General features: G+C 41.2%; 1 protein-coding gene across 1 annotated transcript in view; it reads left to right on the top strand.

The window, feature by feature from the left end:
• Positions 1–25,640, top strand: part of SATB2 (SATB homeobox 2) — a gene marked incomplete at its 3' end in the record, with an annotated part of 179,355 nt that overhangs the window by 86,791 nt on the left and 66,924 nt on the right. The window contains exons 6-7 of the mRNA XM_080671126.1: positions 2,833–2,935; positions 21,193–21,665. Of these exons, the coding sequence (XP_080527252.1) occupies positions 2,833–2,935; positions 21,193–21,665 (576 nt within the window). The remainder of the gene's footprint in view (positions 1–2,832; positions 2,936–21,192; positions 21,666–25,640) is intronic.

The following is a 25,640-nucleotide window of genomic DNA, read 5'->3' as shown; positions in this document are numbered from 1 at the left end:
CCAGAATATTCTAGTGAGACCTAGTAATTCAGACTCGGGCTATGAGAATGTAACAGTCTAATGTAGGGTTAGAGCATGTTCATGTTTGAAACTGAAATAATAAGGCGTAACATGACCTTGCATCTAAAACATCCCCAAGACGTACCTCTTCTGTCTTTAAGGCTATCCGGGGAATTATACAAACGTATATCAGTAAAACTTCTCCGAGTGTCAACCATGTGTAAAGACCTGTAGAGAATTAGTAGGAATAAAATTTGCCACAAATTGGAAGAGATCTTTCCAGTGACTAAATAGTCCCAGTAGCTAGGAAGCTCTCTTTATTTACTGCCCATAGTTTCCTTGGCTCAGTTCATAGCTTCACCCTGTTTATCTTTCATTCTGCGATCAGTAAAGATGAAAACCAATGTATCATACTCTGGGGAAGAGAACAGATCTGGTTGAGTCTCGGTAGCCACCTCCTTTTTAATTGAGTATGAATGTGCCTCCAGCATAGAACCTGGTGACAGAGCCATGGAAACCCAGATGTTCATCTCCTCGCCATCTGGGTCGACATCGGCGTTGGGCTGTGTCAGCCAAGGTGCCTGTGGAGTAAAGACAGAGCATGAAGGCAGGGACATGTGGACATGTGGATGGTGTGGGGCCAGATGATCAGGGTTGTGGCCCGTCTTAGGGCGGAGGAGTTGAGCTCCGGGCAGGGCCTGAGTCACTCTCCACCTTAGTCTTTCTATTGCAGCTGGAAAGGGAACAGCCATCTGAAAGGCATTTTTTTGGGGAGTCGGGCGCTGGCGCGTCTGAGCTCACCTTTGCTCTGGATGTTAAATCACTTTGCAGCGGAAGGCTTAGCGCCGACTCCTGCGTGGCTGTGTAGCCAGAGCCTTTTGGGGGGGCAGCCTCCAGAGAGGACCGTCCACAGCCACCAGGGTGGCGGGTGCTTCTACTACGAGGCAGCTTTCATGTAAAATCTTTCGTTATTATGACATTTCACTTTGGCATTTTGAAATTTCATCGCTGTCCCTTTTCATCTGTTATATTCCAGTGACTCAGCTATCCCACATCAGCACTGTGGTAGACATGAGGGAGGAAGAAAAGATTGAAACAGATACAGTCACTTCATCCCAGGTCTGGGTATCTCAGAGCAGGACAGAGAGAACAGCTCAGCCAGAGGGCACCAGCCCAGCTAGGACTAGACTCCTTTCCCCTTTGTTAACAGTACACACAGCAGACCCCCCTCAGGAAGATTCGGGACCCACGGATCCTCCAGGGCAGCGGGCGAGGCCCGAAAGTTCTGTAACACACTCCGGCGCTCCTGGCCCTCTGCGCTCCGAGGGCTGTGCTCAGGTCCTGAGATGGAGAGTTCTCCTTACGATTTCCCCTTGGAGAGCAGAGCTGTCACTTAGAGATCAGCACCCGGGGGAGGATGGCCATCTGCTCTGCAGAAAGGGCTAAAGGGGTTTCTGGGAATTGAATTAAGGCCCCTCCCCCACCAGGGCTGCACGCCGAGTGGAAAGAGGGAGCGCGTGGGCTCGCAGAGGGCGTTGTTTCCAGTGGGCGGCTGTGCAGGGCTGCTGCTGGCCCTGGGACCTCCTGGTGAATAACGTGCCATCACCTTGATGTATCGTCCTCCTTTTGATCTCAGCTGCTCTGTAGAAATGCCATGAGACGTCCTAAGATTTCGCTCAGTTGCTTTGAATCTGGGGGACCTGTTTTAGAGAACGATGAGTCCAAGGCAGGATATAAAACCCTCGGATCTCCTGAATTGTTTATGTCCATTTGTTTGGAGACAGAATTTGCAGCAATAAAATCTATTTATAAAACATACGCATGTCCTATCACACTCATTGAGATGTCAGTTAACATTTGCCACCAGCGCTGGCCCAGACATGGTATATTGCCTGAAAACACAGCTGTAGGAAAATCAAGGTGTGTGATCATCATTTTAATTTTTCAGTGGCAAATAGGTTCTGTTCCCCTTCTCTTTCTACCACAATTTACAGAGGAGGAAGGCGAGGCACTCAGAAAGGGTTAGCTTGGATTCGTTTTTGGTTGAAACATAGTACAAGTGTTAGGCTTACTTTCCCTGGCTCCAACATAGCACTGTTAATTTTTTCATTGGGTGAATTTTCACACCAGTGCTAATCACACGTTTCTATAAATTATATTAATTTAACTTATTTTCCTAAACGTTGTTCTGCAGCGTGCAGCACGGATGTTCCCTGGCTCTTGGCTCTGTGTGATCGCTGCAGTTGGAGAGGGAACAGGCGCATCTGAAAGGCATTATTGGGGGACGGAGGCTGCGGCTTCGGGTCTCACCTTGTGCTCTGGTTCCTAAATCACAACTATTCTCTCCCTGGGCATCTGCCGTGCACGGCCTGCCCTCCATCTTGGACACAGTCCCTTATACTTTGACAAGTATTAGTTAAAGGGATAGTAAATTTAGGTAATCATATCCTTTTTTGGTTAATATATTTTTATTCATTTTGGAGAGGAAGAGAGAGGGAGAGAGAGACAGAAACATTAATGATGAGAGAGAATCATGGATCAGCTGCCTCCTGCATGCCCCCTATTGGGGATCGAGTCCACAACCCTGGCATGTGCCCTTGATGGAATCGAACCTGGGACCCTTCAGTCCGCAGGCCAACCCTCTATCCACTGAGCCAAACCAGCTAGGGCTAGGTAATCATATTTAGTGTTTAATAGTTTAGTTTGCAGGAGGGTGAGTCCTTCCAATTTAAAAGACAAAGGAGATTGGTGTGTGCGATAGTGTACCCCTTCTTGTCCCTAAAAGGGAGTACTCACGTTTATGAAAAGTAACTGTGTTTTTTTTCTTTACAGAGTATGATTTCATCCATTGTAAATAGCACATATTATGCCAACGTGTCAGCAACCAAGTGCCAGGAGTTTGGGCGATGGTATAAGAAGTACAAGAAGATTAAAGGTAAACTTTTTATTTTTGAAGCCTATTTTGAGTTTCTTAGGCTAATGAGTTGTTGAGTCTTTGGAATGTATGCTAATTTTAGGTATACTTTTTTAAAATAACATTTTATGTAATTTTTAATAAAGACAATATTCTTAATACTTCCACCAAGAGATCCAAATTGACTTCCTTAAAACTAAGATGGTATTAGAACTAAAAGTAAAATTCTTTTTTGTTGTTTTCCTGTTTTGTTAATTCTCACCCAAGGATATCTTATTTTCATTGGTTTTTAGACAGAGTGGAAGGGAGTGGGAGAGACAGAGAGAGAAACATTGATGTGAGAGAGACACATCAGTTGTTTTTCTCCCATCAGGGCCTGCAACCGAGGAGGTATATGCCCTTGATCAGAATCAAACTCAGGACCCTTCAGTTCACAGGCCAATGGTCTATCAACGGAGCCAAACACACTGGGGCTAAAAGTAAAATTCTTAGCATATATATGAAGTTTATAGTATTCATAAGAGATGCTTGTGAAGGTTGAGATCTTTCAAAATATTTTGAAATGGTTTATTTCACTTAAGCATGCTTATTTAAAAGCTAATCAATGAATCATTTCCACTTATACGGTACTGGAAGTTTAAAAGCAGTCATTCTAGGTTGAATCAGCACTTGTAGTTTAAGTAGCAATTACATGTTAGAAGGATTGTTGTGGTCCCAGGAATCTTGGAGTCAGAAGTGGAGTTTTGCTGTTGTGTGTATTCGGAGACAATTCTAGAGTCATGGTTAAAACAAAGGGACTTGTGTTCAAGTCATTATCTTCCATTTGCCAGCTGTGTGAGATCGAACAAATTTTTTTAACTTCACCAAGACTCAGTTTCCTTATCTGAACGTTGCAATGATAAAAGTATCTAAGTTGCTGGGTAGTTACCCAGTCCTTTAAATATATTTGTGATATTTGGCCTTTGCACATATGTCAGTGTTGGAAAAATTATGTTGTTCTCACCCCAGTTCAAATGCTGTTCAATTAAATGCTGCTGGCCCCTGAGGGCACTTGGGGAATTTTTGGTAACATAATAGGTTGATGATCGCAGCTATTTCAGTCCATATTTTGCATAATTATGATATTGTCCATCACGTTTCATCGTAGGTTCTCATAGCCTTGTTGTCAATTCCCGGCCCCACTGAGGGCCAGTGGCATGGTTGGTGGGTAGTGGGTAACAGTAAAGGATGGATTTACTTGTTTTACTACAGCAGATTTCTCTCGGGGTTCAGAGTGTGGAAGGGGTGCTTGCTGGTTGTTGAATATTTGGGAGTTAGTTTACAAGGTTGCCTTGGGAGGACATGAACTTCTTGTGCCTTGGAGGCACATTTCTGATTACAAAGGAATGAGAGCATTTTATGCTAAATACACAACTTGATAAAAATGTCAAAGTGTTGAACTCCTGAAAGAAATTAAATCCACTGATGATTGAGTTCAGATCTCTTTTCAACATATTCTCAAATTCTTAGGACCCTCTAGATTTTGGCTCGGGCACTTGCTTTAGAACATTATTAGTATTAACTCTTGCACAGGATATGATGGACAACTCCTCGTCACAAGACATGATTGTATGCTTCAGAAGGGTTTCTTTTCCGTTAAGTGCTGTCTCCAGGTTTTTCTTTTGACATAAGATGGTTCAAGCGCTTGAACATACCCTCTTCGGTTAAAAATCAAAAGAATCACGCAGCTCCAAGGTCACTTGTGAAATCCCATTTGCTCGCTGTTACGAGAGAAAGGAAGAGCGAGCGTGTCCTCCTTCAGTCGTCTGGAGTGTAATCCCAGATTCAGAAAGACTGAAAACCCTTCAGTCTAGGGTTTCAGAATGGCCACTGCAGCGTGGTGTGTCCGTGTGAATCCGTGCACACACACCTTAACCCTTACGGCTTCTTCTTTTCTCTTTTCTTTCCTCAGAAATCCAGGTTTTGTGCGTTGTTGTTTTTCTTTTCAAGATAGTAAATGCACAGTTAAATTTTTTAAGTGCCGTAAAAGCAGACGAAGACCTTGATTTCAATCAGGAGGTCAAGGACCCACATACCTGACGAGGCTGCCAGACGCTGTGTACACATGCTGTTCAGGGAGACGGAGCTAGTCATTCCTGCGGAAAGCGTGTGTGTGCGAGTGTGTGTGTCCGTAGGAGGAGAACAGGGAAGGGTAAGGTATGTGTGAAGTAAACACAGCTGCCGTAAAACGGTTCAAGTGGTGGTGATGCATCAGCCCAGGGGGTGGGAGGGACAGCAAAGCATTCACGGCAGGTAGGAGGGTGCGCAGAAAATCAGCACCCCAAGAGGAGTGTTTTATTAACTCTCCACCCCCAGAGAAAGCACACGTTGGACCTATACCAACACGGTTCCTTGGCTGGAAGCTTTGTGCTCCGAATGGATGTTGCTGTGGGGGTTCCTCTCTCATAGAATCCAGTTCTCACGAGAAAGTAATGATGTTGTTTGTCAGACTTCTGTTTGTGTCCATCCATTTTCAAAATGAAAAAATATATATATATATATATATATATATATATATATATATGTATATATATATATAAAAAGAAGGAAATGAGTAGTAGCAAACCCAGAATTCTACCTCAGGGTTCTTCCTGAGAGCTGAGAAGCCAGTTCTCCCTCCTCCTGGGCTTCCTCCCCACAGCCCCTCCCCCCTCGCTTTCAGCCCACAGTTACCTAGTTACGTGTCCCATGGCTAATAGTCAGCGTGGAAGGAAATCTCATGCTAACTCACTGATGTCCCAAACTAAAGGCCTGCTGCATTGTCAAATATGTTTCCTATTATCTGCTAATGTCTGTTTTAATAAAACAGTGGGAACTAAATGGTTGCTTCTTAATCAAAACCATGATTTCCTAAACATAAGCTATGTGATTCTGTTACAAATTGCCACATATAGATCTCGTAGGTCAGAATTTTTTTCTCATCTCATAGAAATAAATAAACAGTAAAATAATTATATACTCGGAAAGATCAAAGTAAATATGACTAAAACCTGGCAAAAATAAAAGTCTACTGGAAGGATTAAAAAAAAAAGATCAGATTGCAAATTCTATAGTTAATGCTTAAATAAATATGAGAAAAATGAACAATCAATAACTTGATATCATTAAAAACAGATGTAAAAACTATATACAAATGGAATTGTCTAAATTTTGAAGTAAACATTTTAATGTGCATTTTTTGAATTTGTTGTTCTTAAAGCTAAACTATTTACACTTATTTTTTAAAAAAGGCCCAAGTTGGTTTGGTTTAGCCTGTTAACTTTATTTTCCCCAGAGATCATAGCAGAGCACATTCTGTTTACCTTTTTCCTTTAATTTCAAAGACAACCATGGTTGACACAGACATATTTGAGTTAACATTAGTGTTAATTCATGGTGGATGGGGAGACAGTGTGTATGCTCTGGTTTTAAGGTCCAGAACCATGAGCCTGCATGCCACGCAGAGATGAAGCGGGTGAATGGGGTAGGAGGTGGGTGTAGACAGCATTTTTTAAAATTGCTGTTCGTCGCATACTATGATTGCTTCTGGCCTACATTTTTACAATGTAGAGCAGTAAGCTCCAAAGTATAAGAAAAGAAGTGTGCATGTTGTGTAAAAGAACAAAAAGGGGCAATATTAACAGTTGTTTAATGTGGAGGAGCTTTAGTGTTGGATACAAGGATAGTCCACAAGGACCTAAAGATGTTCATGCTATCACATTATTTTCAAGAATTCTTGGGATTATGTAGGATTTACTCTGTCAATTTTTCTCTCATATGTTCTGTACATTTTATTTTATTTTTTGGTTAATCCTCACCTGAGGATATTTTTCCATTGATTTTTAGAGAGAGTGAAAGGGTGAGGGAGAGACAGAGAAACATCGAAAGAAGACACATTGATTCGTTGCCTCCCGCATCGGCCCTGACAAGGGCCAGGGATCGAGCCTACAACTGATCCCTTGACCAGAATCGAACCCAGGACCCTTCAGTCCTCAGGCCAGTGCTCTATCCACTGAGCCAAACCAGCTAGGGCTGTTCTATACATTTTAATACAAACTTATATTTAACCTAATTCTTCTTTTGTGTTACTTACTTTTAGGCAAAAACTTTCCCCACCATTTTTATGAAACGAAGTGGAATTTGAGGGCCATACCATTAGCAATGATACTCTGATGGCAGTGTACTTGTGTGGGGGATTTTTTAAGAATAAGATAGTGACAACAAGGAAGGGCTCTTGTATTTAAAATATTTCCTAATTAAAAATTAACAAGTTAAAAAATCATTTTATATCTAAAGTGTTTTTGCACCTGGCACCAAACGCCAAGTGAACTGTTGTCTTTGGTGAGGTCGAGCTCAAGTATTTAATATGTCACAGAATTAAGGGGTCATCGCAAGTTCACATGGATACTGGTGCATATCATGAAATTATTTGTGTCATAAAATAATACCACTAGAATGCATGGACCTAACCAAACCCCATAGTTTGTTCAAAAAGCAAAATTACCCCCATCACTTTCTTCTCCGTCATTGCTCAAGAACCCCCTGATTGCTAGTTGTCTTAATTTTATTTGTTTATTTGAGTTTATTTTGCAAAATATTAAAAAGCTGGGAGAAACGAGGATGTTAAAAATCAGTGTTCCTTCCCCAAGCCTGGTTTATCCTAGTAATCAGTATTTTATCTGACCCTGTCTGATCTAGTCTTGCAAGATCAAACGTCCAGGCCAGCGCACAGACAGTAAACAAAGCCGGGGAAGGGTTTCAGTAAACACAAAGATTAGATGTTGAATGGAAATTAAACTCCTTGAACTAGTCCTCTGTACTAAAGTGGTTAAGTGGGTTGTGATTAAAAGAAATAAGTAATTATGATCATTATAGCTGAAATGATATAATGTTACCACATTTAAAGCACCTCTTGTACCCCAAAATGATTATGTCATTTACAAAGTGGTGCCTCGGAGTTGCATAGAGAAATCAGTGTCCTCTGACCTGGCTCCGTGAGGCGGCCCTCGCTTAGCCATGGTGGTATCGGTGGTCAGGACAATGCCTTTAATCAGCGGCCAGGACTTCTGCCCCTGCTGGTGCTGGGCTCTCAGGAGGTACAAGTCACTTACTGTTGTCGGCATCATTCTTCCTCCAAGTTAAGAAAGAAACTTGCTTTCGGCTTTGGATCTAAATCAAGGTGTTTGGCAAGGAAGTTTGTCTGTCCTCTGCTTCTACTGTACCTTGCTTAAAGTAATGCCAACGTTAGGTCCTTGAGTTTTATATCAACACTAAAGGCCCGATGCACGAAGATTCATGCAAGAATGGGCCTTCCTTCCCCTGGCTGCCAGCACTGCCTTTGCTCCGGCCGGAGCCGCCTTTCCGCCTTCCCACACTTGCCCAGAGGCCCGGAGCTGCTGGGGCGGTGCGAAACGCCTGCATCGTTGCCATGGCAATGCAAGCATCCCGCCCCACCCCGGCCGCTTGGTGCCTGTGTATGCAAATCAACCCTCCATCTTTGTTGTATTAATTTGCATACTCACTCCTGATTGGCTATTGGGTGTCAAAAGGTATGGTCAATTTGCATCTTTCTCTTTTATTAGTGTAGATTGGATTCCTGGAAATAGAAGCATTACTTTCACAAACAACCACTTTTTATCTTACTGGTTTTCCAACACTTGGAAGAACTTGCACATTTTCATTGTGACAGTCCCTGATGGGCACAGGCAACTGCTCACCAGTCCCATTGCCCTCCCTGGCCTCCCTACCAGAAGCTTCTTGGGAGAGTTGGCACATGGAAGAATGGTGCACGGAGAATGCCTTGGACCCTAAGCTCAGATGTGGGCTCATTCCTTACTCATTCCAGCTGCACAGGTAGCTGCTTCTTTAGCCTTAATATGTTTATTCAAAAATGTTTAAGAAGTAAAACAATTGTTTGTCAACAAGTAGTTTGTAGATTAAAAGAAACAAACTTGTTATCTGCTTATATTTATACTCTTTATAAGCCATTTAAAATACATGCTTAGAAAGGATAGAAAATCTGCTTTCTTGGCTTCCTCCATCCATCCATATATCCTTCCATCCATCCATCATGTATACTTACTATTTGAAAGGAGTATAAGACACAAGGCCTGGTTTCAAAAACTCGATGTTCTATATGAAATAATTACTATAGAATGTAGACTTTTTGTCGCATATTTTGTCATCCTATCTAATAAAAGAGTAATATGCAAATTAACCATCACTCCGCTACACCCACCAGCCACGCCCACCAGCCAATCAGGAGAGAGTATGCAAATCAACCCAACCAAGATGGCTGCAGCCATGGAGAGAGCAGGAGGGAGGCTTGGGTTTCCCCGGTGATGGAGGAAGCCAAGCTTTCTGCACACCCTGGCAGACCCAGGCCTCCATTCAAGGCTACAAAGTTTCAATTATAGAAGATAAATAAATCCCAACAAAAATGGCGGCAGCCACGGAGTTGGAGAGAGCAGGAGGCTAGGGTTGCCCCGGGTGATAGAGGAAGGCAAGCTTTCCACACACCCTGGCCGGCCCAGGCCTTGCTTAAGGCTACAAAGTTTCAATTATAGAAGATACATAAATCCCAACAGAAATGGCTGCCGCAACTGAGCGAGCAGGAGGCTTGGCTCTGCTCCAGGCTACAAAGTTTCAATTGTAGAAGATAAATAAATCCCAGATACCAGGGCCTCCGCTTGGGTCACTGGGGGGCGTGGCCAGCCTACAAACCACCATAGGCCCCTCACCCAGGCTGCCCCACACCTCAAGGGAACCCCCACCCTGATCCGGAACACCCTTCAGGGCAAACCAGCTGGCCCCCACCCATGCACCAGACCTCTATCCTATTTAATAAAAGAGTGATATGCAGATTGACCATCACTCCAACACACAAGATGGCTGCACCCATGTGGTCAAAGATCCTACCCCCATGTGGACACAAGATGGCCACCACAAGATGGCCAGCAGGGCAGGGCTGTTGGGAGGGACCAGTCCAGCAGGGAAGGGCAGTTGGGGGGGACTCAGGCCTGCAGGGGAGAGCAGTTTGGGGGGACCAGGCCTGCAGGGGAGGGCAGTTAGGGGCGACCAGGCCTGCAGGGGAGGGCAGTTAGGGGCAAACAGGCTGGCAGGCGAGCAGTTAGGAGTCAATTAGGCTGGTAGGGGAGTGGTTAGGGGGTGATCAGGCTGGCAGGCAGAAGCGGTTAGGGACAATCAGGCAGGCAGGCAGGCAGGCAGGCGAGCAGTTGGGAGCCAGCAGTCCTGGATTGTGAGAGGGATGTCAGTTGGACATCCCTCGAGGGGTCTCAGATTGGAGAGGGTGCAGGCTGGGCTGTGAGGGACACCACCCCCCCCCCCGCCCCGTGCACGAATTTCATGCACCAGGCCTCTAGTTTAAAAATAAATTTGAGCATCTGCTTTATATACCTGGCAGGATCCATTGTGGAACAGGTCTCTTTGATTCTTAGCATTTATTAGTACTTCCAGCATGCTTTTGATTTTCCATAGTTTCAGATTTTCATTTGTCCTGCCCAGAACCAAAATTAAGAACTCAGAAACAAAGATATATCTGGTGGTGACTGATGAAGAATCTACAGAGTTGTGAAAAGAGAATTTTCGTGTATAGACCAGAAAATGTCCAGCTTATTTAAAACCTGGCATGATTATAGTGATGGCCTCTAATTTGGGGGGAACCCATTGGTTAAAATCAGAGAATTTTCTTGGTTTCTTGATCAATTACATAAAAATTATTTGTTTTTCTTCAGACAATCTACCAGGTTGAAAGCTGGAAAACACTGACGTTTGCCAGGTGCTCAAAGCTCTTAAGTACAAGTGCTGTCTGTGCAAGATGCTGGGACTGTCATGACAATTGCCTGTGGTAGACAGTTTAACCGGCTGTTTGCCTGACTGATGATGGGCCGTCATTTTAACTCTTATAAGACTTTGAGGTTATCTGATCGTGGGGTCCTGAACGCCCAAGAGCATGAGCATCAACCTAGAATCATCTTGAATACCAGGGAGGCTATGAGTGCTAACGCTGGGCCTTTTCAACTATCACCTTTCTACGTTCTATGTTCCCTAGTAGTCTCGATTCTTGAATAACGCCCACTAGACCAGTTCCCTTCAAAAGCATCTGGTGACTCATCCATTGTGTGATTTCCTCAGAGCCCTGTGAGTGTAGGACCTTGAACATTGTAGGCACTTAGTAAATAGTAATAGAATTAAATTATGTAGATGAGCTTATTTGAACGTATATGCACTTAGAACAGTTTTATTTTTGTACATATTATATCGTGGCTGATCTTATTTATTATCTGATTTTTCAATTGAGAGAAAATAGAAAATACTTGGTTGTTTAAATCATTTTACAAATGTCCTTTGCAAATTAGTAATCAGAATCATTCTCTTTTTCTACTAATTAGTTATTGAGTTGAAGATTTAGTAATAGTCAATTCCACTGAGAGAGACACCTTTATTGAGTAAAAATTAGGGACCATTTATATAGCCTGAGAAAAACATACCTTTGAGGTTTTTCTAGCTAGTTTATTGAGTATTTTCCTTAAACAATGGCCTAAGACATTTAAGTTCTATAAAATCAGAGTAAAAAAGGATGAATCATGGGTTGATTATTTCCTTGATTGGTTTTTCTTTAATAGGTTTGAACTAAAAAATTAATACACGTAGAAAACTAACTGGCAAAGGTAGAATGCTCCCGAACAATGCTGCTAAGTTCCCGAAATGTGTTTTTCTCTCTCACGTGTGAATTCACCTCTGAAACGATAGTTTCAGGTTAAAAGAAGAAAAATAAAGACATTATTACATATAAGTAGCTTTATCCTATACATAAAGTTATGGGAATACTTGAAGTAATCAATGATTATACAAACTATGATAAAGCATTGTTTGAAACCAAAGGGACAATAATGTTCAGATGCAGTATGGGTAAAGGTGGATGGATAATGCTCACTTTTTCCATGGAACATAATGGGGTCCTATGAGCTTTTACTGACAGAAACCAGAGGTGTCCAGATTCAAGTTGCTTTATGTTAGACATACATGTTTTTTTGTGGATCTTAATATGACGGAAAAAGGAAGTTGATAATAAGGGGAAAATACACCTAAGACCAGTCATACAGAATTATCAGTGCCGGCTAGTCCACCTCACTTATGGGCTTGGAAGCATTTTCCTTCCAAGCCTTGTTTTATTAGGAGTTAACAAGTTGGCTCTGAATGGCTTGCTCTAGGCAGAGATTTGCAAGCAAGTTCTCAACCCAGAGACAGATTCTCTTTAACAAATGTAGAGAAAAAAATCTTTAGGTGTTGTGGCTAAAAGACTTAGCTTTTCTTTTTTTGCCCTCAGCCCTTTCAGATGCCAAATATTTTCTTTAATTATATTTAGTGAACTCTCTTGTAATAGTTGTTTTTTTTTTCCCACCCAGTGCTGTGGGATTTATCTGTTATATATGGGATATTAGCTTTAGCTCTTTGAAATCATGTCTGTCTCTGTTTGTGTTAACAGAAATTGGTTTTCATATAACAAATTGCCTTTGTACCTGCAGTCATTGAATAGGAGAGATTAAATTAGAAGTGTTTTCTGTGATTGGACATAATGGGTATTGGCAGATGGGATGCTATTCTAGGTTTTCGGGGAAATTAGTGTTATATTTACCCTTTAAAAAGAATTTAACTCAGTGATAGATTTTGGGTGAACAGTAGGGTTGTTTAACATCAACGTGTAGTCCAGTTCAGACAGAGGGTCAACATGAATATCAGGTAGGGCCTCTGAAATTGTCATTTTTGCACATCAGACTGTTGCATATCAGCCATTCCATGCAGTTCAATCATATGTCAGTTTCTTGCGATTGCCCGAGATTCCCAGGTTGTTACCATGTCATGTGAATGTGCATATCCATTTTACTTTTTGTTGGCTACGTGGTTCTAATAAGCACTTCATATTTACAGCGTTTATGATGAATACTTGCTAAAGGTCTGCATTGTGCGAGTCATGTCTCTCATCCGTCAGCTGGAATCCATGTTGATCACACTCATTTTGGGACAAAACTTTTTTGGCCACAAGAAAAAGAAAAGAAAGAGGGATTCATGAAAATAAATATAATGAGTGTGAATTTGTTTTAGATGACTGGAAAAACAAGATAGGGATCCAAAGGAGTTATGTTTTATTAAATAGAAAAGCATTTTAAATCAGAGGCAGATGTTGCATCTGTGTGTATTAAACAGTTCAATTGTCAGATACAAATCCATACGTGGCATTTTTTACAAAGCTGATATTATTCAGTACTGTATCTCCAGGAGCTGACATCATTCCCAGCACATAACAGTTGATTAATAAACATTTATCATATGCATTAAAACAATAAACAAAAGTGAATGACCTTATTTTACGGATTAGCTAAATCAGTGACTTCATCACTTTTTAGAACTGACCAGCTGCTTCAGTCTGTCACCTCAGGAAGGTGACAGGATGTTAGTGGAGGCATGAGGTTGAGCCCTCACCATTCAGTTAACTCATCCATACATGATGTCACCTAGACATGTACATGCCACATGCATGGGGCATGCACACATGCATATACAAACAGGAAGCAGGACTTACCCGTAGAAAGTTGACTAGTCCTGACTCAAACCTTAAAATTAATGATTATCACATGCCCCAAGTTGGCAGTTTAGCATAATCAGCGGCACAAAGGCGCCACAGTCCTGAAGACATGGGATTGAATTCTGATTCTTCCTTTGATAAGTGTGTGACATTACTTTTTCTGAGCTTCTTCTTCAGTAAAGTGGGCATCATCATATCTCTGTTACACAATTGTTGTGAGGATTAATTGACAATAATGTGTAAAGGGGTTAGCTCAGTGCCTGATGTTACCTGCAGTGCCAACATGTTTTAAAAGCGGTTTATTAGCATTCTATGACAATTTCAGCACTTATAATAAGAACACTTTTTTTCTAAAGGAAATCCATTAAAAAGTACTTGTGAAACATTTAGGCTCTAAGAATTTGACTTTTTGAGTTATTCAGAGAAAGAGAAAAGAAGTAGTTTTCCCTGGCCTTGTGCTTTGTTTATTATGCTTATGAAGCTAGAGCCAGCCCTAATCCTTTGAATATTCCTAAATATTTATCTACATTTGGACAGGTATTTGACCTTGAACAAGTTACCTGACTTCACTGGATATTAGGTAGGATCACTGTGGACACCCAGGTTTGGGGGCTAATGATGGGGGAGCAAGGATCTTGGGATGGAAGTTTGGAAATCCAGGGCAATGGTGTGTCACGTATGTTTTCTCTGTGCTCAAGTTTGGATATCCATTTGAAATGATCATTTTCATTGGCAACTTTTCTACCAAGAGTGCCAAAGGCAAGCCCATATCTTATCTTGCAGAATCATTTCTAGAGAACTTTCTGAGACTAACAGAGTCTTTCTTTCTTTTCTTTTCTTTTTTTTTTTTTTTTTAACTTGGCTTATATTCTTCCATTCAGGATTTTAGGAGATATTGTGTGGGGAATACTCGAGTGTTTTTATAGCACCCATTCATGCTAGTGAATGCCTTTGCATGAGCATCTTAATGGTTTAAGGAAAAATCCATAGATCAGAAATTCTAGAAATTTCTCAGTGCAAAACCGTTTACTCAGTTCATTGCTTTTCACTTACTATAATTATGGACAGACCCCAGGGGTTATTTTCCAAAAGAACTGTGTTAAAGTTTGCATTGAAATACTAGGTTCATTGTTCTGGAAAAATTATCAGTTTTTTTACGCAGTATTGGTAGATAAACTTGCAAGAGCTATACTACAGCTACCACTACTACTACTACATAAGCTACTCCTATTCTTGCTGCCGCTTGGAGTTTCACAAAGAGAGATGTCTTAGCAGAGTCCTGACTTCTTACCAGAATGAAAAAACAGAAGCAAGTATTCTGAGAGAGGGAATTGTTTAAAAACCCCATCAGGACTCTTTAAGATGCTATTTGGTAAGTAACCTGGAAGCTTGATTCAAACCCAGTTTACAGGTAATCCTCCCCATTTCACAGGCAATCCTCCAAACACTTAACAAGTCATCGCAGGCCTTAAAAGTCCCTGTTTGCTCTTCTTCCCACCTATCCAATGACATCTTGCTTTGATTGGCAGGCACCTGTGCCTATCAGATGCTGCTCATAAATGCTCAGGAAATACATTTGGGGGCACTTAGTCCCTGGAGTATGTGGTGTTTTTTTTAAGTTATTTCGTTAAAAAGTTAGAACATGCTGATATTTACTCATTCTCTGGAAGATAAAAACAAGCCGCTAAGCATTTGCCTTTTAAAAGTACTGCAGGGTACTTTCCTTTCTTCCTTTGGTTGATGTAAATAAAACAGGTGCACAGGCACACCTCAGAGATGCTGCAGGTTCGGTTCCAGACACCGCAATAAAGCGAGCATCACAGTCAAGCAAGTCGCATGCATTTTTTTTTTTCTTCCACTGCATACAAAAGTTATGCTTACAATCTACTGTAGTTTACTAAGTGTGCAACAGCATTATGTCTCAAAAAATATAAATATCTTTAAAGTATTTTATTGCTAAAAATTGCTCGCCATCCTCTGAGCCTTCAGCAGGATCTTTTGCTGGTCTTGCCTTGATGCCGGTGGCTACAGATTGATCACAGATCACCACAGCAAATATAGTAATACTGAAAAAGTTTAAAATGTGCGAATGACCAAAATGTGATGCGAAATAAGCAAGTGCTGGTAGAATCAGGATGCTGATGGACTTGCTTGTCACAGCGTGCCGCAAACCTTCAGTTTGTAAAAAAGTGCAATAAAGCCAAGCGCAGTAAAGCGAGGTATGCCCATATATTTAAAACATACTCTATTTCTTGTGTCTCTCCATTTTTTTTATTTATAATAATTTTTGACATTTAAAGCTGCATTTGTATAACGTTCCTGTGACTTTAATGTCAAGAGTTGTGAGATTAAGTAATTTTATTTTCCATCAATTCTTCTGCCTCCTGATTCATAGGTCAGAGTATGAACTCTGAAGTCTCATTGGCAGAAATGGAATAGCAACATATTCCTGCACATACCTTGAAGCATGCGATTCTATGTTGATAATGAATTCTTTTAAACTGTAGGATGTGTCTTTAAGCTTGGTATGATGTAACGTGGCATAGTTTCTTGAAACCAAAGAAAAGGTTGCAATTCTTTAGGTGCCCTTTAAGAATTAGCAGACATTGGCCAGAATATCCTAATCAGGAAATTTTGCAATGAGAAGCCTTATCTGTTAGTCATATTTATACAGATAGTTTTCTGAAATTTACAATGGCACTATAACAAAAAGCTTTTAGATAGATACTGATCATGTAAATTTTACAATTCTGAGATAATAATAAGCATCTGGCGTAATCTCTAAAGATAGTAAGTAAAAGCAAAGGCAATGGAGACATTGATCCTCCAACTTCAGTATTCATAAAAAATCTGATGTGGGATCTTAATGCACATAGAACACTAAGAGATTCTGATTCTGGCCCATGAATTTATGTTTCTAACAGTCTTTCAGGTGAGATGGATATTAATGGTTGAAGGACCATATTTTGAGTATTTCTGAAACAACAGAGAACTGAAATATACAATGTGCATTCATTCATCTCTGTCTACACACACACACACACACACACACACACACACACAGGACAAGATGAATGTAATAGTAATGGTATACATTGCATAGTGCCAGGTATTGTTCTAAGTGTCAACAGATATTAGCTCATTTAATCCACACAATAATCGTTCATCATAGGCACGATTCTTAGCCCACAATAAATGTATCAGAAACTTAGCACAGGGAAGTTAAATAACCTGCCCAAGGTTATACATCTACCAAGTGGTAGAGCTGAGATTTAAATCACAGCAGTCTGGTTTAAGAGTCTCTGCTTATAATCATCATATCATACATCTTTCCCAACAGATAAAAATATATTTCCCCAAAATTGCAATAAAGAAATTACCAAAAAGTGTCAGATAGGAATATAAGACAAGTTATGTGTGTGTGCATATATAGTATTGAAACTGTTGTTGCAACCACCTAATATATATGTATATGTAGATATCTATATCTATATCTATATCTATATATCTATATCTATCTATAAATCAGGGATTTGCAATAATTAAAAGAAATACTTGGCTTCCTGGATGTACTGTAAAATTGCTTGAAGTAACATGATATTTTTGAACCAAATATCTTCTAATTATAATGAGGATAAATCTCTTGGGAGGAGTGAAGCCTTCTGAGGCATGAACAGCCTGCCATTGCCCAAAATCATGGGCATTTAATAGCTAATGGTTAGAAGGTGCTCTTGGTTAGAACATCAACCTGTGAACTTGGGAAGACTCTGGGGTCCTGGAGCATTGGATTTTTAGGCATTAGTTGAGTTGGGGTGATGATTTCCCCCACTTCATTCTTAGGAGTAGAGAACTTGGCTTTTGTTGGTAGAGCTGCCAGGGACTGAAAAACATTGACTGAGATTCTTTGCTTGATCAACCCTTAGACAGGCTCCTGACCTTCTCCTAGGCCCATCTGTGCACTTCCTTGTAAATTCCAATTTTAGCAATAACCCTGCTCAGTCAGTTTAACCAGAATCCCTTCCCCTTTGTATCTGATCACCCTCGATATCTCATCCTCCACGATCCCCCAGGTGATGTCTGATTACCTGGCCTGTCTTCAGCAAAGAATCTTGTTAGGTTGGTTGAGCCAGAATCCCCCTTACTTCGGCTAGTTCCTCTTGGTAATTTTCTGTCTACTGACCCTCACCGTCCTCCTTGGCTCTGAATTCCCACTGGCCCCTGCTGTATTTGGAGGTGGGCCAAACTCTCTCCCCTCTGTGCCACCCAGTTGTAGGGTCCCCTCTGTCTGTTGCAGTGGTCCTGATAAGGTCTGCCTTACCATCTTTGACAAGTGTTGATGGATACTTTTATCTTTAACAATATAGGGCGTGTCTTGAGTCTTATAGGCACAAATTTAAGGCTGGCTGTCCATGGACAGCATCTGGTTTTCAGAAATGTTCTTTTAAAATATTTTTTAAAATTGATTTTTAGAGACAGAAAGGGAGAAGGCGGAGGAAGAGAGAGAAACATTCATGATGAGAGAAACATCACTCCTGCACGCCCCCTACTGGGGATCAAGCGGGCAACCTGGAATCAAACTGTGACCTCTCGGTGCACAGGTTGACACTCAACCACTGAGCCACACTGGCTGGGCTCAGAAATATTTTATTTGGCTTTTATTACATTTTGAAAATGGAATTGGTTGCCAACACTTAAAAAATTAGGAGTGATCATGTGAAAATCCAGATTTTTTATTTTCTTGGAGAAAAAAATCTGAAGAAATGACAATACGAGGAAGACAGAACTGGCTGATGCAGGAGAGGGGCTGAAACAACAGAGATCTGAAATATACAATGTGCATTCATTCCAGCTTTCCCTCGCTCCACGCTCCACTTCGTGCCTCTGCAGCTGGCATTGCTGGCTGCTCTCTGCCTGGAAGCGTTTGCAATTCGCTCCGTATGGTTCACCACTAAGTAGTTAGTACCTCATGGTGGTACCCCATGTTTCTAAGGACACTTCTACAGTCTCTGCTCTTAACTATATGGACTTAGAAGGATCTGCAAACTCATAAGGAAAGTGAGAATTATTATGCATCATCTTAAAGGAATATGGGTTGACATTATTCTGATTCTTTTTACACCAGTTCATACAGGTTTCATAGAACTCTGATGTTCATGCTTAATTGGGTGCATGCTCTGACTAGATCTGCGAATGGAGTGTGTGTTTTTTTTAATTGATGATGTCATTTAAATATATCTCAAGAAAGTAACTCACTCAAATGTAATTAAGTCATTGAAAACTGAAAATGCCGAAATTTTGGAAAATTAGCATTTGGTCAAAGAATGCATGCTGTGAGAGAATGGGTCTGTTTTTTTAAGTAGAAAAAGAAACGGATAAAACTCTTGCTTAAGTACCTGAAAACATAATTTAATACTTGAATTTGTTTTTACTTCGGCTGAATTAAAAAGCAAATAAACAAATAAAAGTGAATAAAATGTCTACTGAGGCCAAGTATTTCTGCCTCTAAAGTATGACTTGACCCTGGAAGGGTTTATGGCCTCCACTTCTCTTTTCAGTAAGGAAATCATAATAGAGATTTTTGTTTTACAGACACTGTGTTAGATTACCTTACTCGAAGACTCTTAACTATTTGCTTGGTTTGGTTTTAAGACTGTATGCCTTAAAGTTTAATTAATACAGTGATTGAAAAGGGTTTGCCTTTAAGAGGATAAGATTAAAATAATTTGTTCACCTTGAACCTTATGAGGAAAAGGTGAATGCAAACTAAATGAATTACATTGAAAGGATTAAGTTAAAAATTGAACACTTACATAAGTTTGAGGTGAACTTTTGACTTATTTGGGGTTCATAGGAAAGTTAGGCAATCATTCAGTGTTTTTTTTTTTTTTTTAAAGCAGAAAAGAAAGGCTGTATTTGTCTGAATATAATGTGAACCCGAGATATGAGTATTGATCTATTTTCCCAATGAAAAGTTTTGAATATATAAAACCTCTAGACATTCAGATGAAATGGTCAGATATCTGCTTACATTTTTTTTATGTATTAATTTACCTCCTCATGTATTTTAAAATCATATATTACATAAAATATTAATTTAGAAATGTTACTTTTCCTAACCATTGTAATTCATTAATTAATTATTATAATTCTTCACATGTGATCTGTCACTAGCATCTTCCATCAAAGTAAACAAACTCATCACTGTTTTTTGAGTCATCTCACCTGGTTTTGCAGCACAGATCACTTCTGCCTAAGCTTTTTTGAGACTCAGTGCTTTTTAAATTTTTTTTTTTTAATTTTTTGTTGATTTCGGAGAGGAAGGGAGAGGGAGAGAGATAGAGACATCAATGATGAGAGAGAATCACTGATCAGTTGCCTCCTGCACGCCTCACATTGGGGATCTAGCCTGCAACCCGGGCTTATGCGTTGACTGGGACTTGAACCGTGACCTCCTGGTTCATAGGTCAATGCTCAACTACTGAGCCACGCCGGCCGGGCAAGACTTAGTGTTTTTTGTGATTCAGTCACTATAAACTGTATGCCAAATTACAAACACATAATAATGGTACAAAATGGGACCTTTAACAATTTTTTCCTCTAGGTGAGTACTTATGATCTCCAGCATGGAACACCCACAGTAGTGTTCTCTACAGTTATCTTAATAGGCTTTTGCAAATCATATCCAACATTTGCAATTTTACAAAATAATTATTAAATCTGTTTGGAATTTTTGTTTAAAAAAACAAATTTTGTAGATTATATCTATCAACATTTAAAACTAGTAACGATGGAGGGTTTTCTTTAGCCTAATGTGTTTTCTCCGAGCAAACCTCTGTTTCACACAGAGATGTAGGTAAGGATTTTACTCTGAGGTGACTCACTCTTTCTTGAGAAATATTCTAGGGGGAAGAAAAAAAATCTGCCTCATGTTTGAGCATATATGATTCTTCTCCCTTTCAAGGTTGGTCCTTAAAGTTTCAGCAAAGTGCAATAGAATGTAAAAAAGTAGATAACCCAGAGAGGGGAAGCATCTTATTTAAGGGCAAGTCAAGGAGGTATTATTAATTTTGTGAGGTTTCTTATCCTACTGTATATTACCATCATTAAAATATCAATTTCTTAAAGAAATATTTCTATAGCAAAGATAGCGAGTGAGTAGATAAAAGGAGAATACTGTGTGTTAGACATTTTCTATGATGGTTTTCATAGTTAGGTAACTTTTTATTAGGCGGGTGTAGTTAATTTGGCAGAAGATGTTGTCCTCATCATTTCCTGATGACCATGAACTATAGAAGATGAAAACAGCTGGTGTACTAGTATTTGTAACAGAGAGAGGAAGGATAATATGATAGAGCTTGGATATATGATAGGATTTAGAATGTATAATGGTTAGCGTTTTCTGTCTTAGCTATTCAATAAAATGCCTACTTTTAAGAATTTAAGAAAAAGTGTTGAATATTATCACTTTCATATCACGTATGGAAAACTCTATTATTCTAACATTTTGCAGGAGAGAGTAACTTACTTTTACTTTAGGGCTTCCAGTTTCGTATTAAAAGATGTTTATGTTATTAATTTACCAAAAAATGTGATATATTAGCAATAAATCATACCAATGAAAATTATGATCATTATCACTTTTATCTCTTAACAGTGGAAAGAGTGGAACGAGAAAACCTTTCAGACTATTGTGTTCTGGGCCAGCGTCCAATGCATTTACCAAATATGAATCAGCTGGCATCCTTGGGGAAAACCAACGAACAGTCTCCTCATAGCCAAATCCACCACAGTACTCCAGTCCGAAACCAAGTGCCCGCGCTACAGCCCATCATGAGCCCGGGGCTTCTCTCTCCCCAGCTTAGTCCACAGCTTGTGAGGCAGCAGATAGCCATGGCCCATCTGATAAACCAGCAGATTGCTGTTAGCCGCCTCCTGGCTCACCAGCACCCTCAAGCCATCAACCAGCAGTTCCTGAACCATCCGCCCATTCCCAGAGCAGTTAAGCCAGAGCCAACCAACTCTTCTGTGGAAGTCTCTCCTGATATCTACCAGCAAGTCAGAGATGAGCTGAAGAGGGCCAGCGTGTCCCAAGCTGTATTTGCAAGAGTGGCATTCAACCGCACACAGGTACAATTAGCACTGAGCAGGATAACTGGTGGTGGTTAAGAATCATACTAGGGATGGCGTTGTGACACATTTTCCTTTTTATCTCTTAAAAACCTTTTATGGCTATCAGAGCACATAGAATTAGATTAATGAATAATGCTTAGTTTATGAACTACTATCGAGATGCACCCATGCATAGTTGTAACTAATTAGTCAATTTCAGCAACATAATGAACAGAACTGAACTCACCAACTCAGGACCCCAAATGTGACCAGTGACCTGGTTTGTGTGCTCCTATCTTCCCTCATATTCTCATCTACTTTTCCTCAGATGTAACCCTGGCCTCGAGTTTTGTGGTTGTTGTTACCATTACCTTGTCTTTTTAAAAAGTAATTTTAAAACTATTAATGCATGCCCAATCTATTACTTCGGTTTTGAACTTTATAAAAAAAATTTTAATTATCCTATCTAATAAAAGAGAAACATGCAAATTGACCATACCTCTGCTATGCCCACAAGGCACGCCCACAAGCCAATCAGGAGCAAGTATGCAAATTAACCCAACTAATATGGCGGCGGCCACAAAGCTAGAGCAAGCAGGAGGCTTGGGTTGCCCCCAGCGATGGAGGAAGCCAAGCTTCCCACCCGCCCTGGTCGGCCCTGGCCTCCACTCAAAGCTACAAAGTTTCAATTATAGAAGATAAATAAATCCCAACAAAGAATGCGGCAGCCATGGAGCTGGAGCCAGCCGGAGGCTTGGGTTGCCCCCGGTGATGGAGGAAGCCAAACTTCCTGCCCACCCTGGCCAGCTCTGGCCTCCGCTCAAGGCTACAAAGTTTCAATTGTAGAAGATAAATAAATCCCAGACACCAGGGCCTCTGCTTGGGTCGCTGGGGGGCATGGCCAGCCTGCAAACCACCACAGGCCCCTCGCCCAGGCCGCCCCACGCCCCAAGGGAACCCCCACCCTGATCCGGGACACCCTTCAGGGCAAACCAGCCAGCCCCCACCTGTGCACCAGGCCTCTATCCTATCTAATAAAAGAGTAATATGCAGATTGACCATCACTCCAACACACAAGATGGCTGCTCCCATGTGGACACAAGATGGCCACCACAAGATGGCCAGCAGGGGAGTGCTGTTGGGAGGCACCAGGCCTGCAAGGGAGGGCAGTTGGGGGCAATCAGGCTGGCAGGGAGCAATTAGGCATCAATCAGGCTGGCAGGGGAGTGGTTAGGGGTGATCAGGCTGGCAGGCAGAAGCAGTTAGGGGCAATCAGGAAGGCAGGCAGGCGAGCAGTTGGGAGCCAGCAGTCCTGGATTGTGAGAGGGATCCCAGATTGGAGAGGGTGCAGGCTGGACTGAGGGACATACCCCCGCGTGCATGAATTTCGTGCACCGGGCCTCTAGTATGCTATAATTTCTTTAATTAATTTATAAACTCTTCAAAATATACAAGTTAGATTTAAGATATGGATAAAGTGGCAATGGCTAATTTATTCATTTTATAATGTTCTAAGGTAATTATAAGGGATAAACAGATAAACAGTTTTCTTATATATGTCTTATTTTACGGAGGGGTGCTTTTAAGGAAGACATTCTTTTCTGTCAGTGGTTCTTAGACTTCAGTGTGCAGATGCTTCAGCATCGCCTGAAGGCTGTTAAAACACAGATTGCACGGCCTCCTCCTAGTTGCTGATTCAACAGGTCTGGGCATGGGGTGATGCTGATGTTGCTGGTCTGAGGACCATACTTTGAGAACCACTAATCTAACCCTTGTTTGAGTAACAATAAAGTAAAAAGTGCTAATCTCAAGGAACTAAGGACCTTGTAGTGAAAAATATTTGAGCCCAGATAACAAAAATAAAACATGAAGTGTGAGGAATAGTATAGGAGAGAGGAAGCAGTGGTTGCAGAGGGTGTTTGTGGACAGGTGGGAGCAAGGAATATTGACAGTAGCATGAACATGGTAAGTCTTTACGAGGACAGTGGGTTTAAGTTAGGCGGGAATCTAAGCTCTGTGCAAAAATAAAAAAGATCATGGGCCAGCACATGTGTAAATAACTGACTTGAGTATGTTGGGGAGTTAGACCTTGAAGGATAGGTAAAATTTAACAGGCAAAGAAGTAGAAGAAGGATATTTCAGGCTAAAAGAATTCATGAGAAAAGTGTTGAGTCAAAAATATGAGGATAGTTGGTAGTTGATAGCAAAGCTAGATAGTAAGACTGATCTGGAGGGAACTGATCAAAAAAGGTCTTCGGGCAAAGCTAAGAACTTTGAACTTTGTTTCATAGGCACTGGATGCCATTGACGATTTTATGTAGGAATGTGCTATGATCCAATAATTAGAACTGGATGACTTAGGAAGATTTCTTTTTCCCTCATGATAGCAAGAGGGTAGGACTATCATTTAGAAGGCTGCCATAGTGTCCAGCTGAAATGAGTAGAAGTTTTGAACTAGGTTGATGGCGATGGAGTAGTTGAGAAGCATTGTAGAAGTAACATTGACAGAAAATGCAACTACTTGAATGGGTAAAGAGGAAAGAACTAAAGATAATGCCAAGGGGGTGAGGCTGGTGATTGAGAATATAGCTGTAATTAGAGAATCAAGGAGGCTGTTGAAAGAGATGTTTTGGATTGGGCTATTTTGACTTGGAGGTGCAGGCAGATTTCTTAAGTGAAGATGTGTTGCTGTCGTTAAAAATAAATATGAGGTTGATGCTAAAAAGAGTGGTGAGGGTTAGAGAACGAGATTTGAAATTTATTTACAGAGCCTGGGATTTAAAGAGTCAGGGGAATGAGGGGAAGAAACCATCACCACCACTCCTACCAGGAAGAGACAGAAGAAATGCCAGGAGAGCTGGGGTTAGGTGGAGATGGAAGAAAGGGGAAATGGTAGTGAGATGGATGGAAGATGTGAGTCAGGTTTCCAAGAGACTTCATTATGGATGGAAACCAAAGAAGTCTGGGAGGGAGAAGCTTGAAACCGTGCCATGAAATTGGGTGATTGGTTGGTAGAGATCTTTGCAAACTGTAAAGTATAATTTCATTAGAGTGGTGAAGGCAGGAGCCAGAACTTAGGAGTTAAGGAGTGATTAACTGTTGAGGATACAGAAGCAGGGGCTGCAAATTAGTGTTTCCAAAATTTGGTGTTGAAAGGGAGGCCAGAAGTAGGTTGACAGTTTGAACGCGCTAGGGAGTCAGTTTGAGATAGGAGGATTTGTGAGGGAGTTGGAGGCCTCAGCTGAAGTTCAACAGCACGCGATAGTGATAGAAGCAACCCCTGTGGCTTGCTCAGTCTCCAGCAATGCCGGACTCCAGGAGAGGGAGCAGGGAAGAGCCACAGTGGGGTTGCTTGTGGTTGGGTGCTGACGGATTAAGTATGGCAGGAGACCCAGAGAGGTGAAGTTTCTTGCTCCCTTGACTCTTAGCAGATTTATACATTCTGTTATTGATGGAGTCTGTTTACATCATTTGAAAATGAGTCTTGAGGTTCACAGAGGCCTGCGCATGTTCCAAACATCATTCCATCACGTTTCTCTTGTGACTCAGAGTCCTCAGGCAGCCTTTGTGATTATGAAAAACTCGGTCCTTTTGAGCGCGTCTGTTGGGTACCGCTGCAAAATACAAAGTGGAAGGATGCATCTCTTAGTCTGTATGTGCAGTTCTGTGTGTGTGCGCTGTGCGCGCGCGCGTGTGCGCGTGCAAATTCTTTTATGTATCATTCATGCCCATGAATAGGCATTTCATGGTTAGCCAACATTTTATTGCCTGGTTCTATATACAGCTCCTTTGGCAAAGGACAAAATTGAAAGCATGGTTGTATTACTTTGGATTTAAAACCAAATACAGTAAACCTTTTGTCCAAGTAGCACGAAGCCCGAGAGAAGACGCGCAATGAGGCTAGACAAAAGACAGGCCGGCCGGTGTGAGGGAACGCGCCCCGCCAGCGCTGCGACTCCGGGAGGTCTGTCTTCGGCGGCACAGTCCTTTTTG

Source organism: Plecotus auritus, assembly GCF_963455305.1.
Source record: "Plecotus auritus genome assembly, chromosome: 5".
Classification (NCBI taxonomy): domain Eukaryota; kingdom Metazoa; phylum Chordata; class Mammalia; order Chiroptera; family Vespertilionidae; genus Plecotus; species Plecotus auritus.
This window is presented reverse-complemented; position numbering and strand designations above follow the sequence as displayed.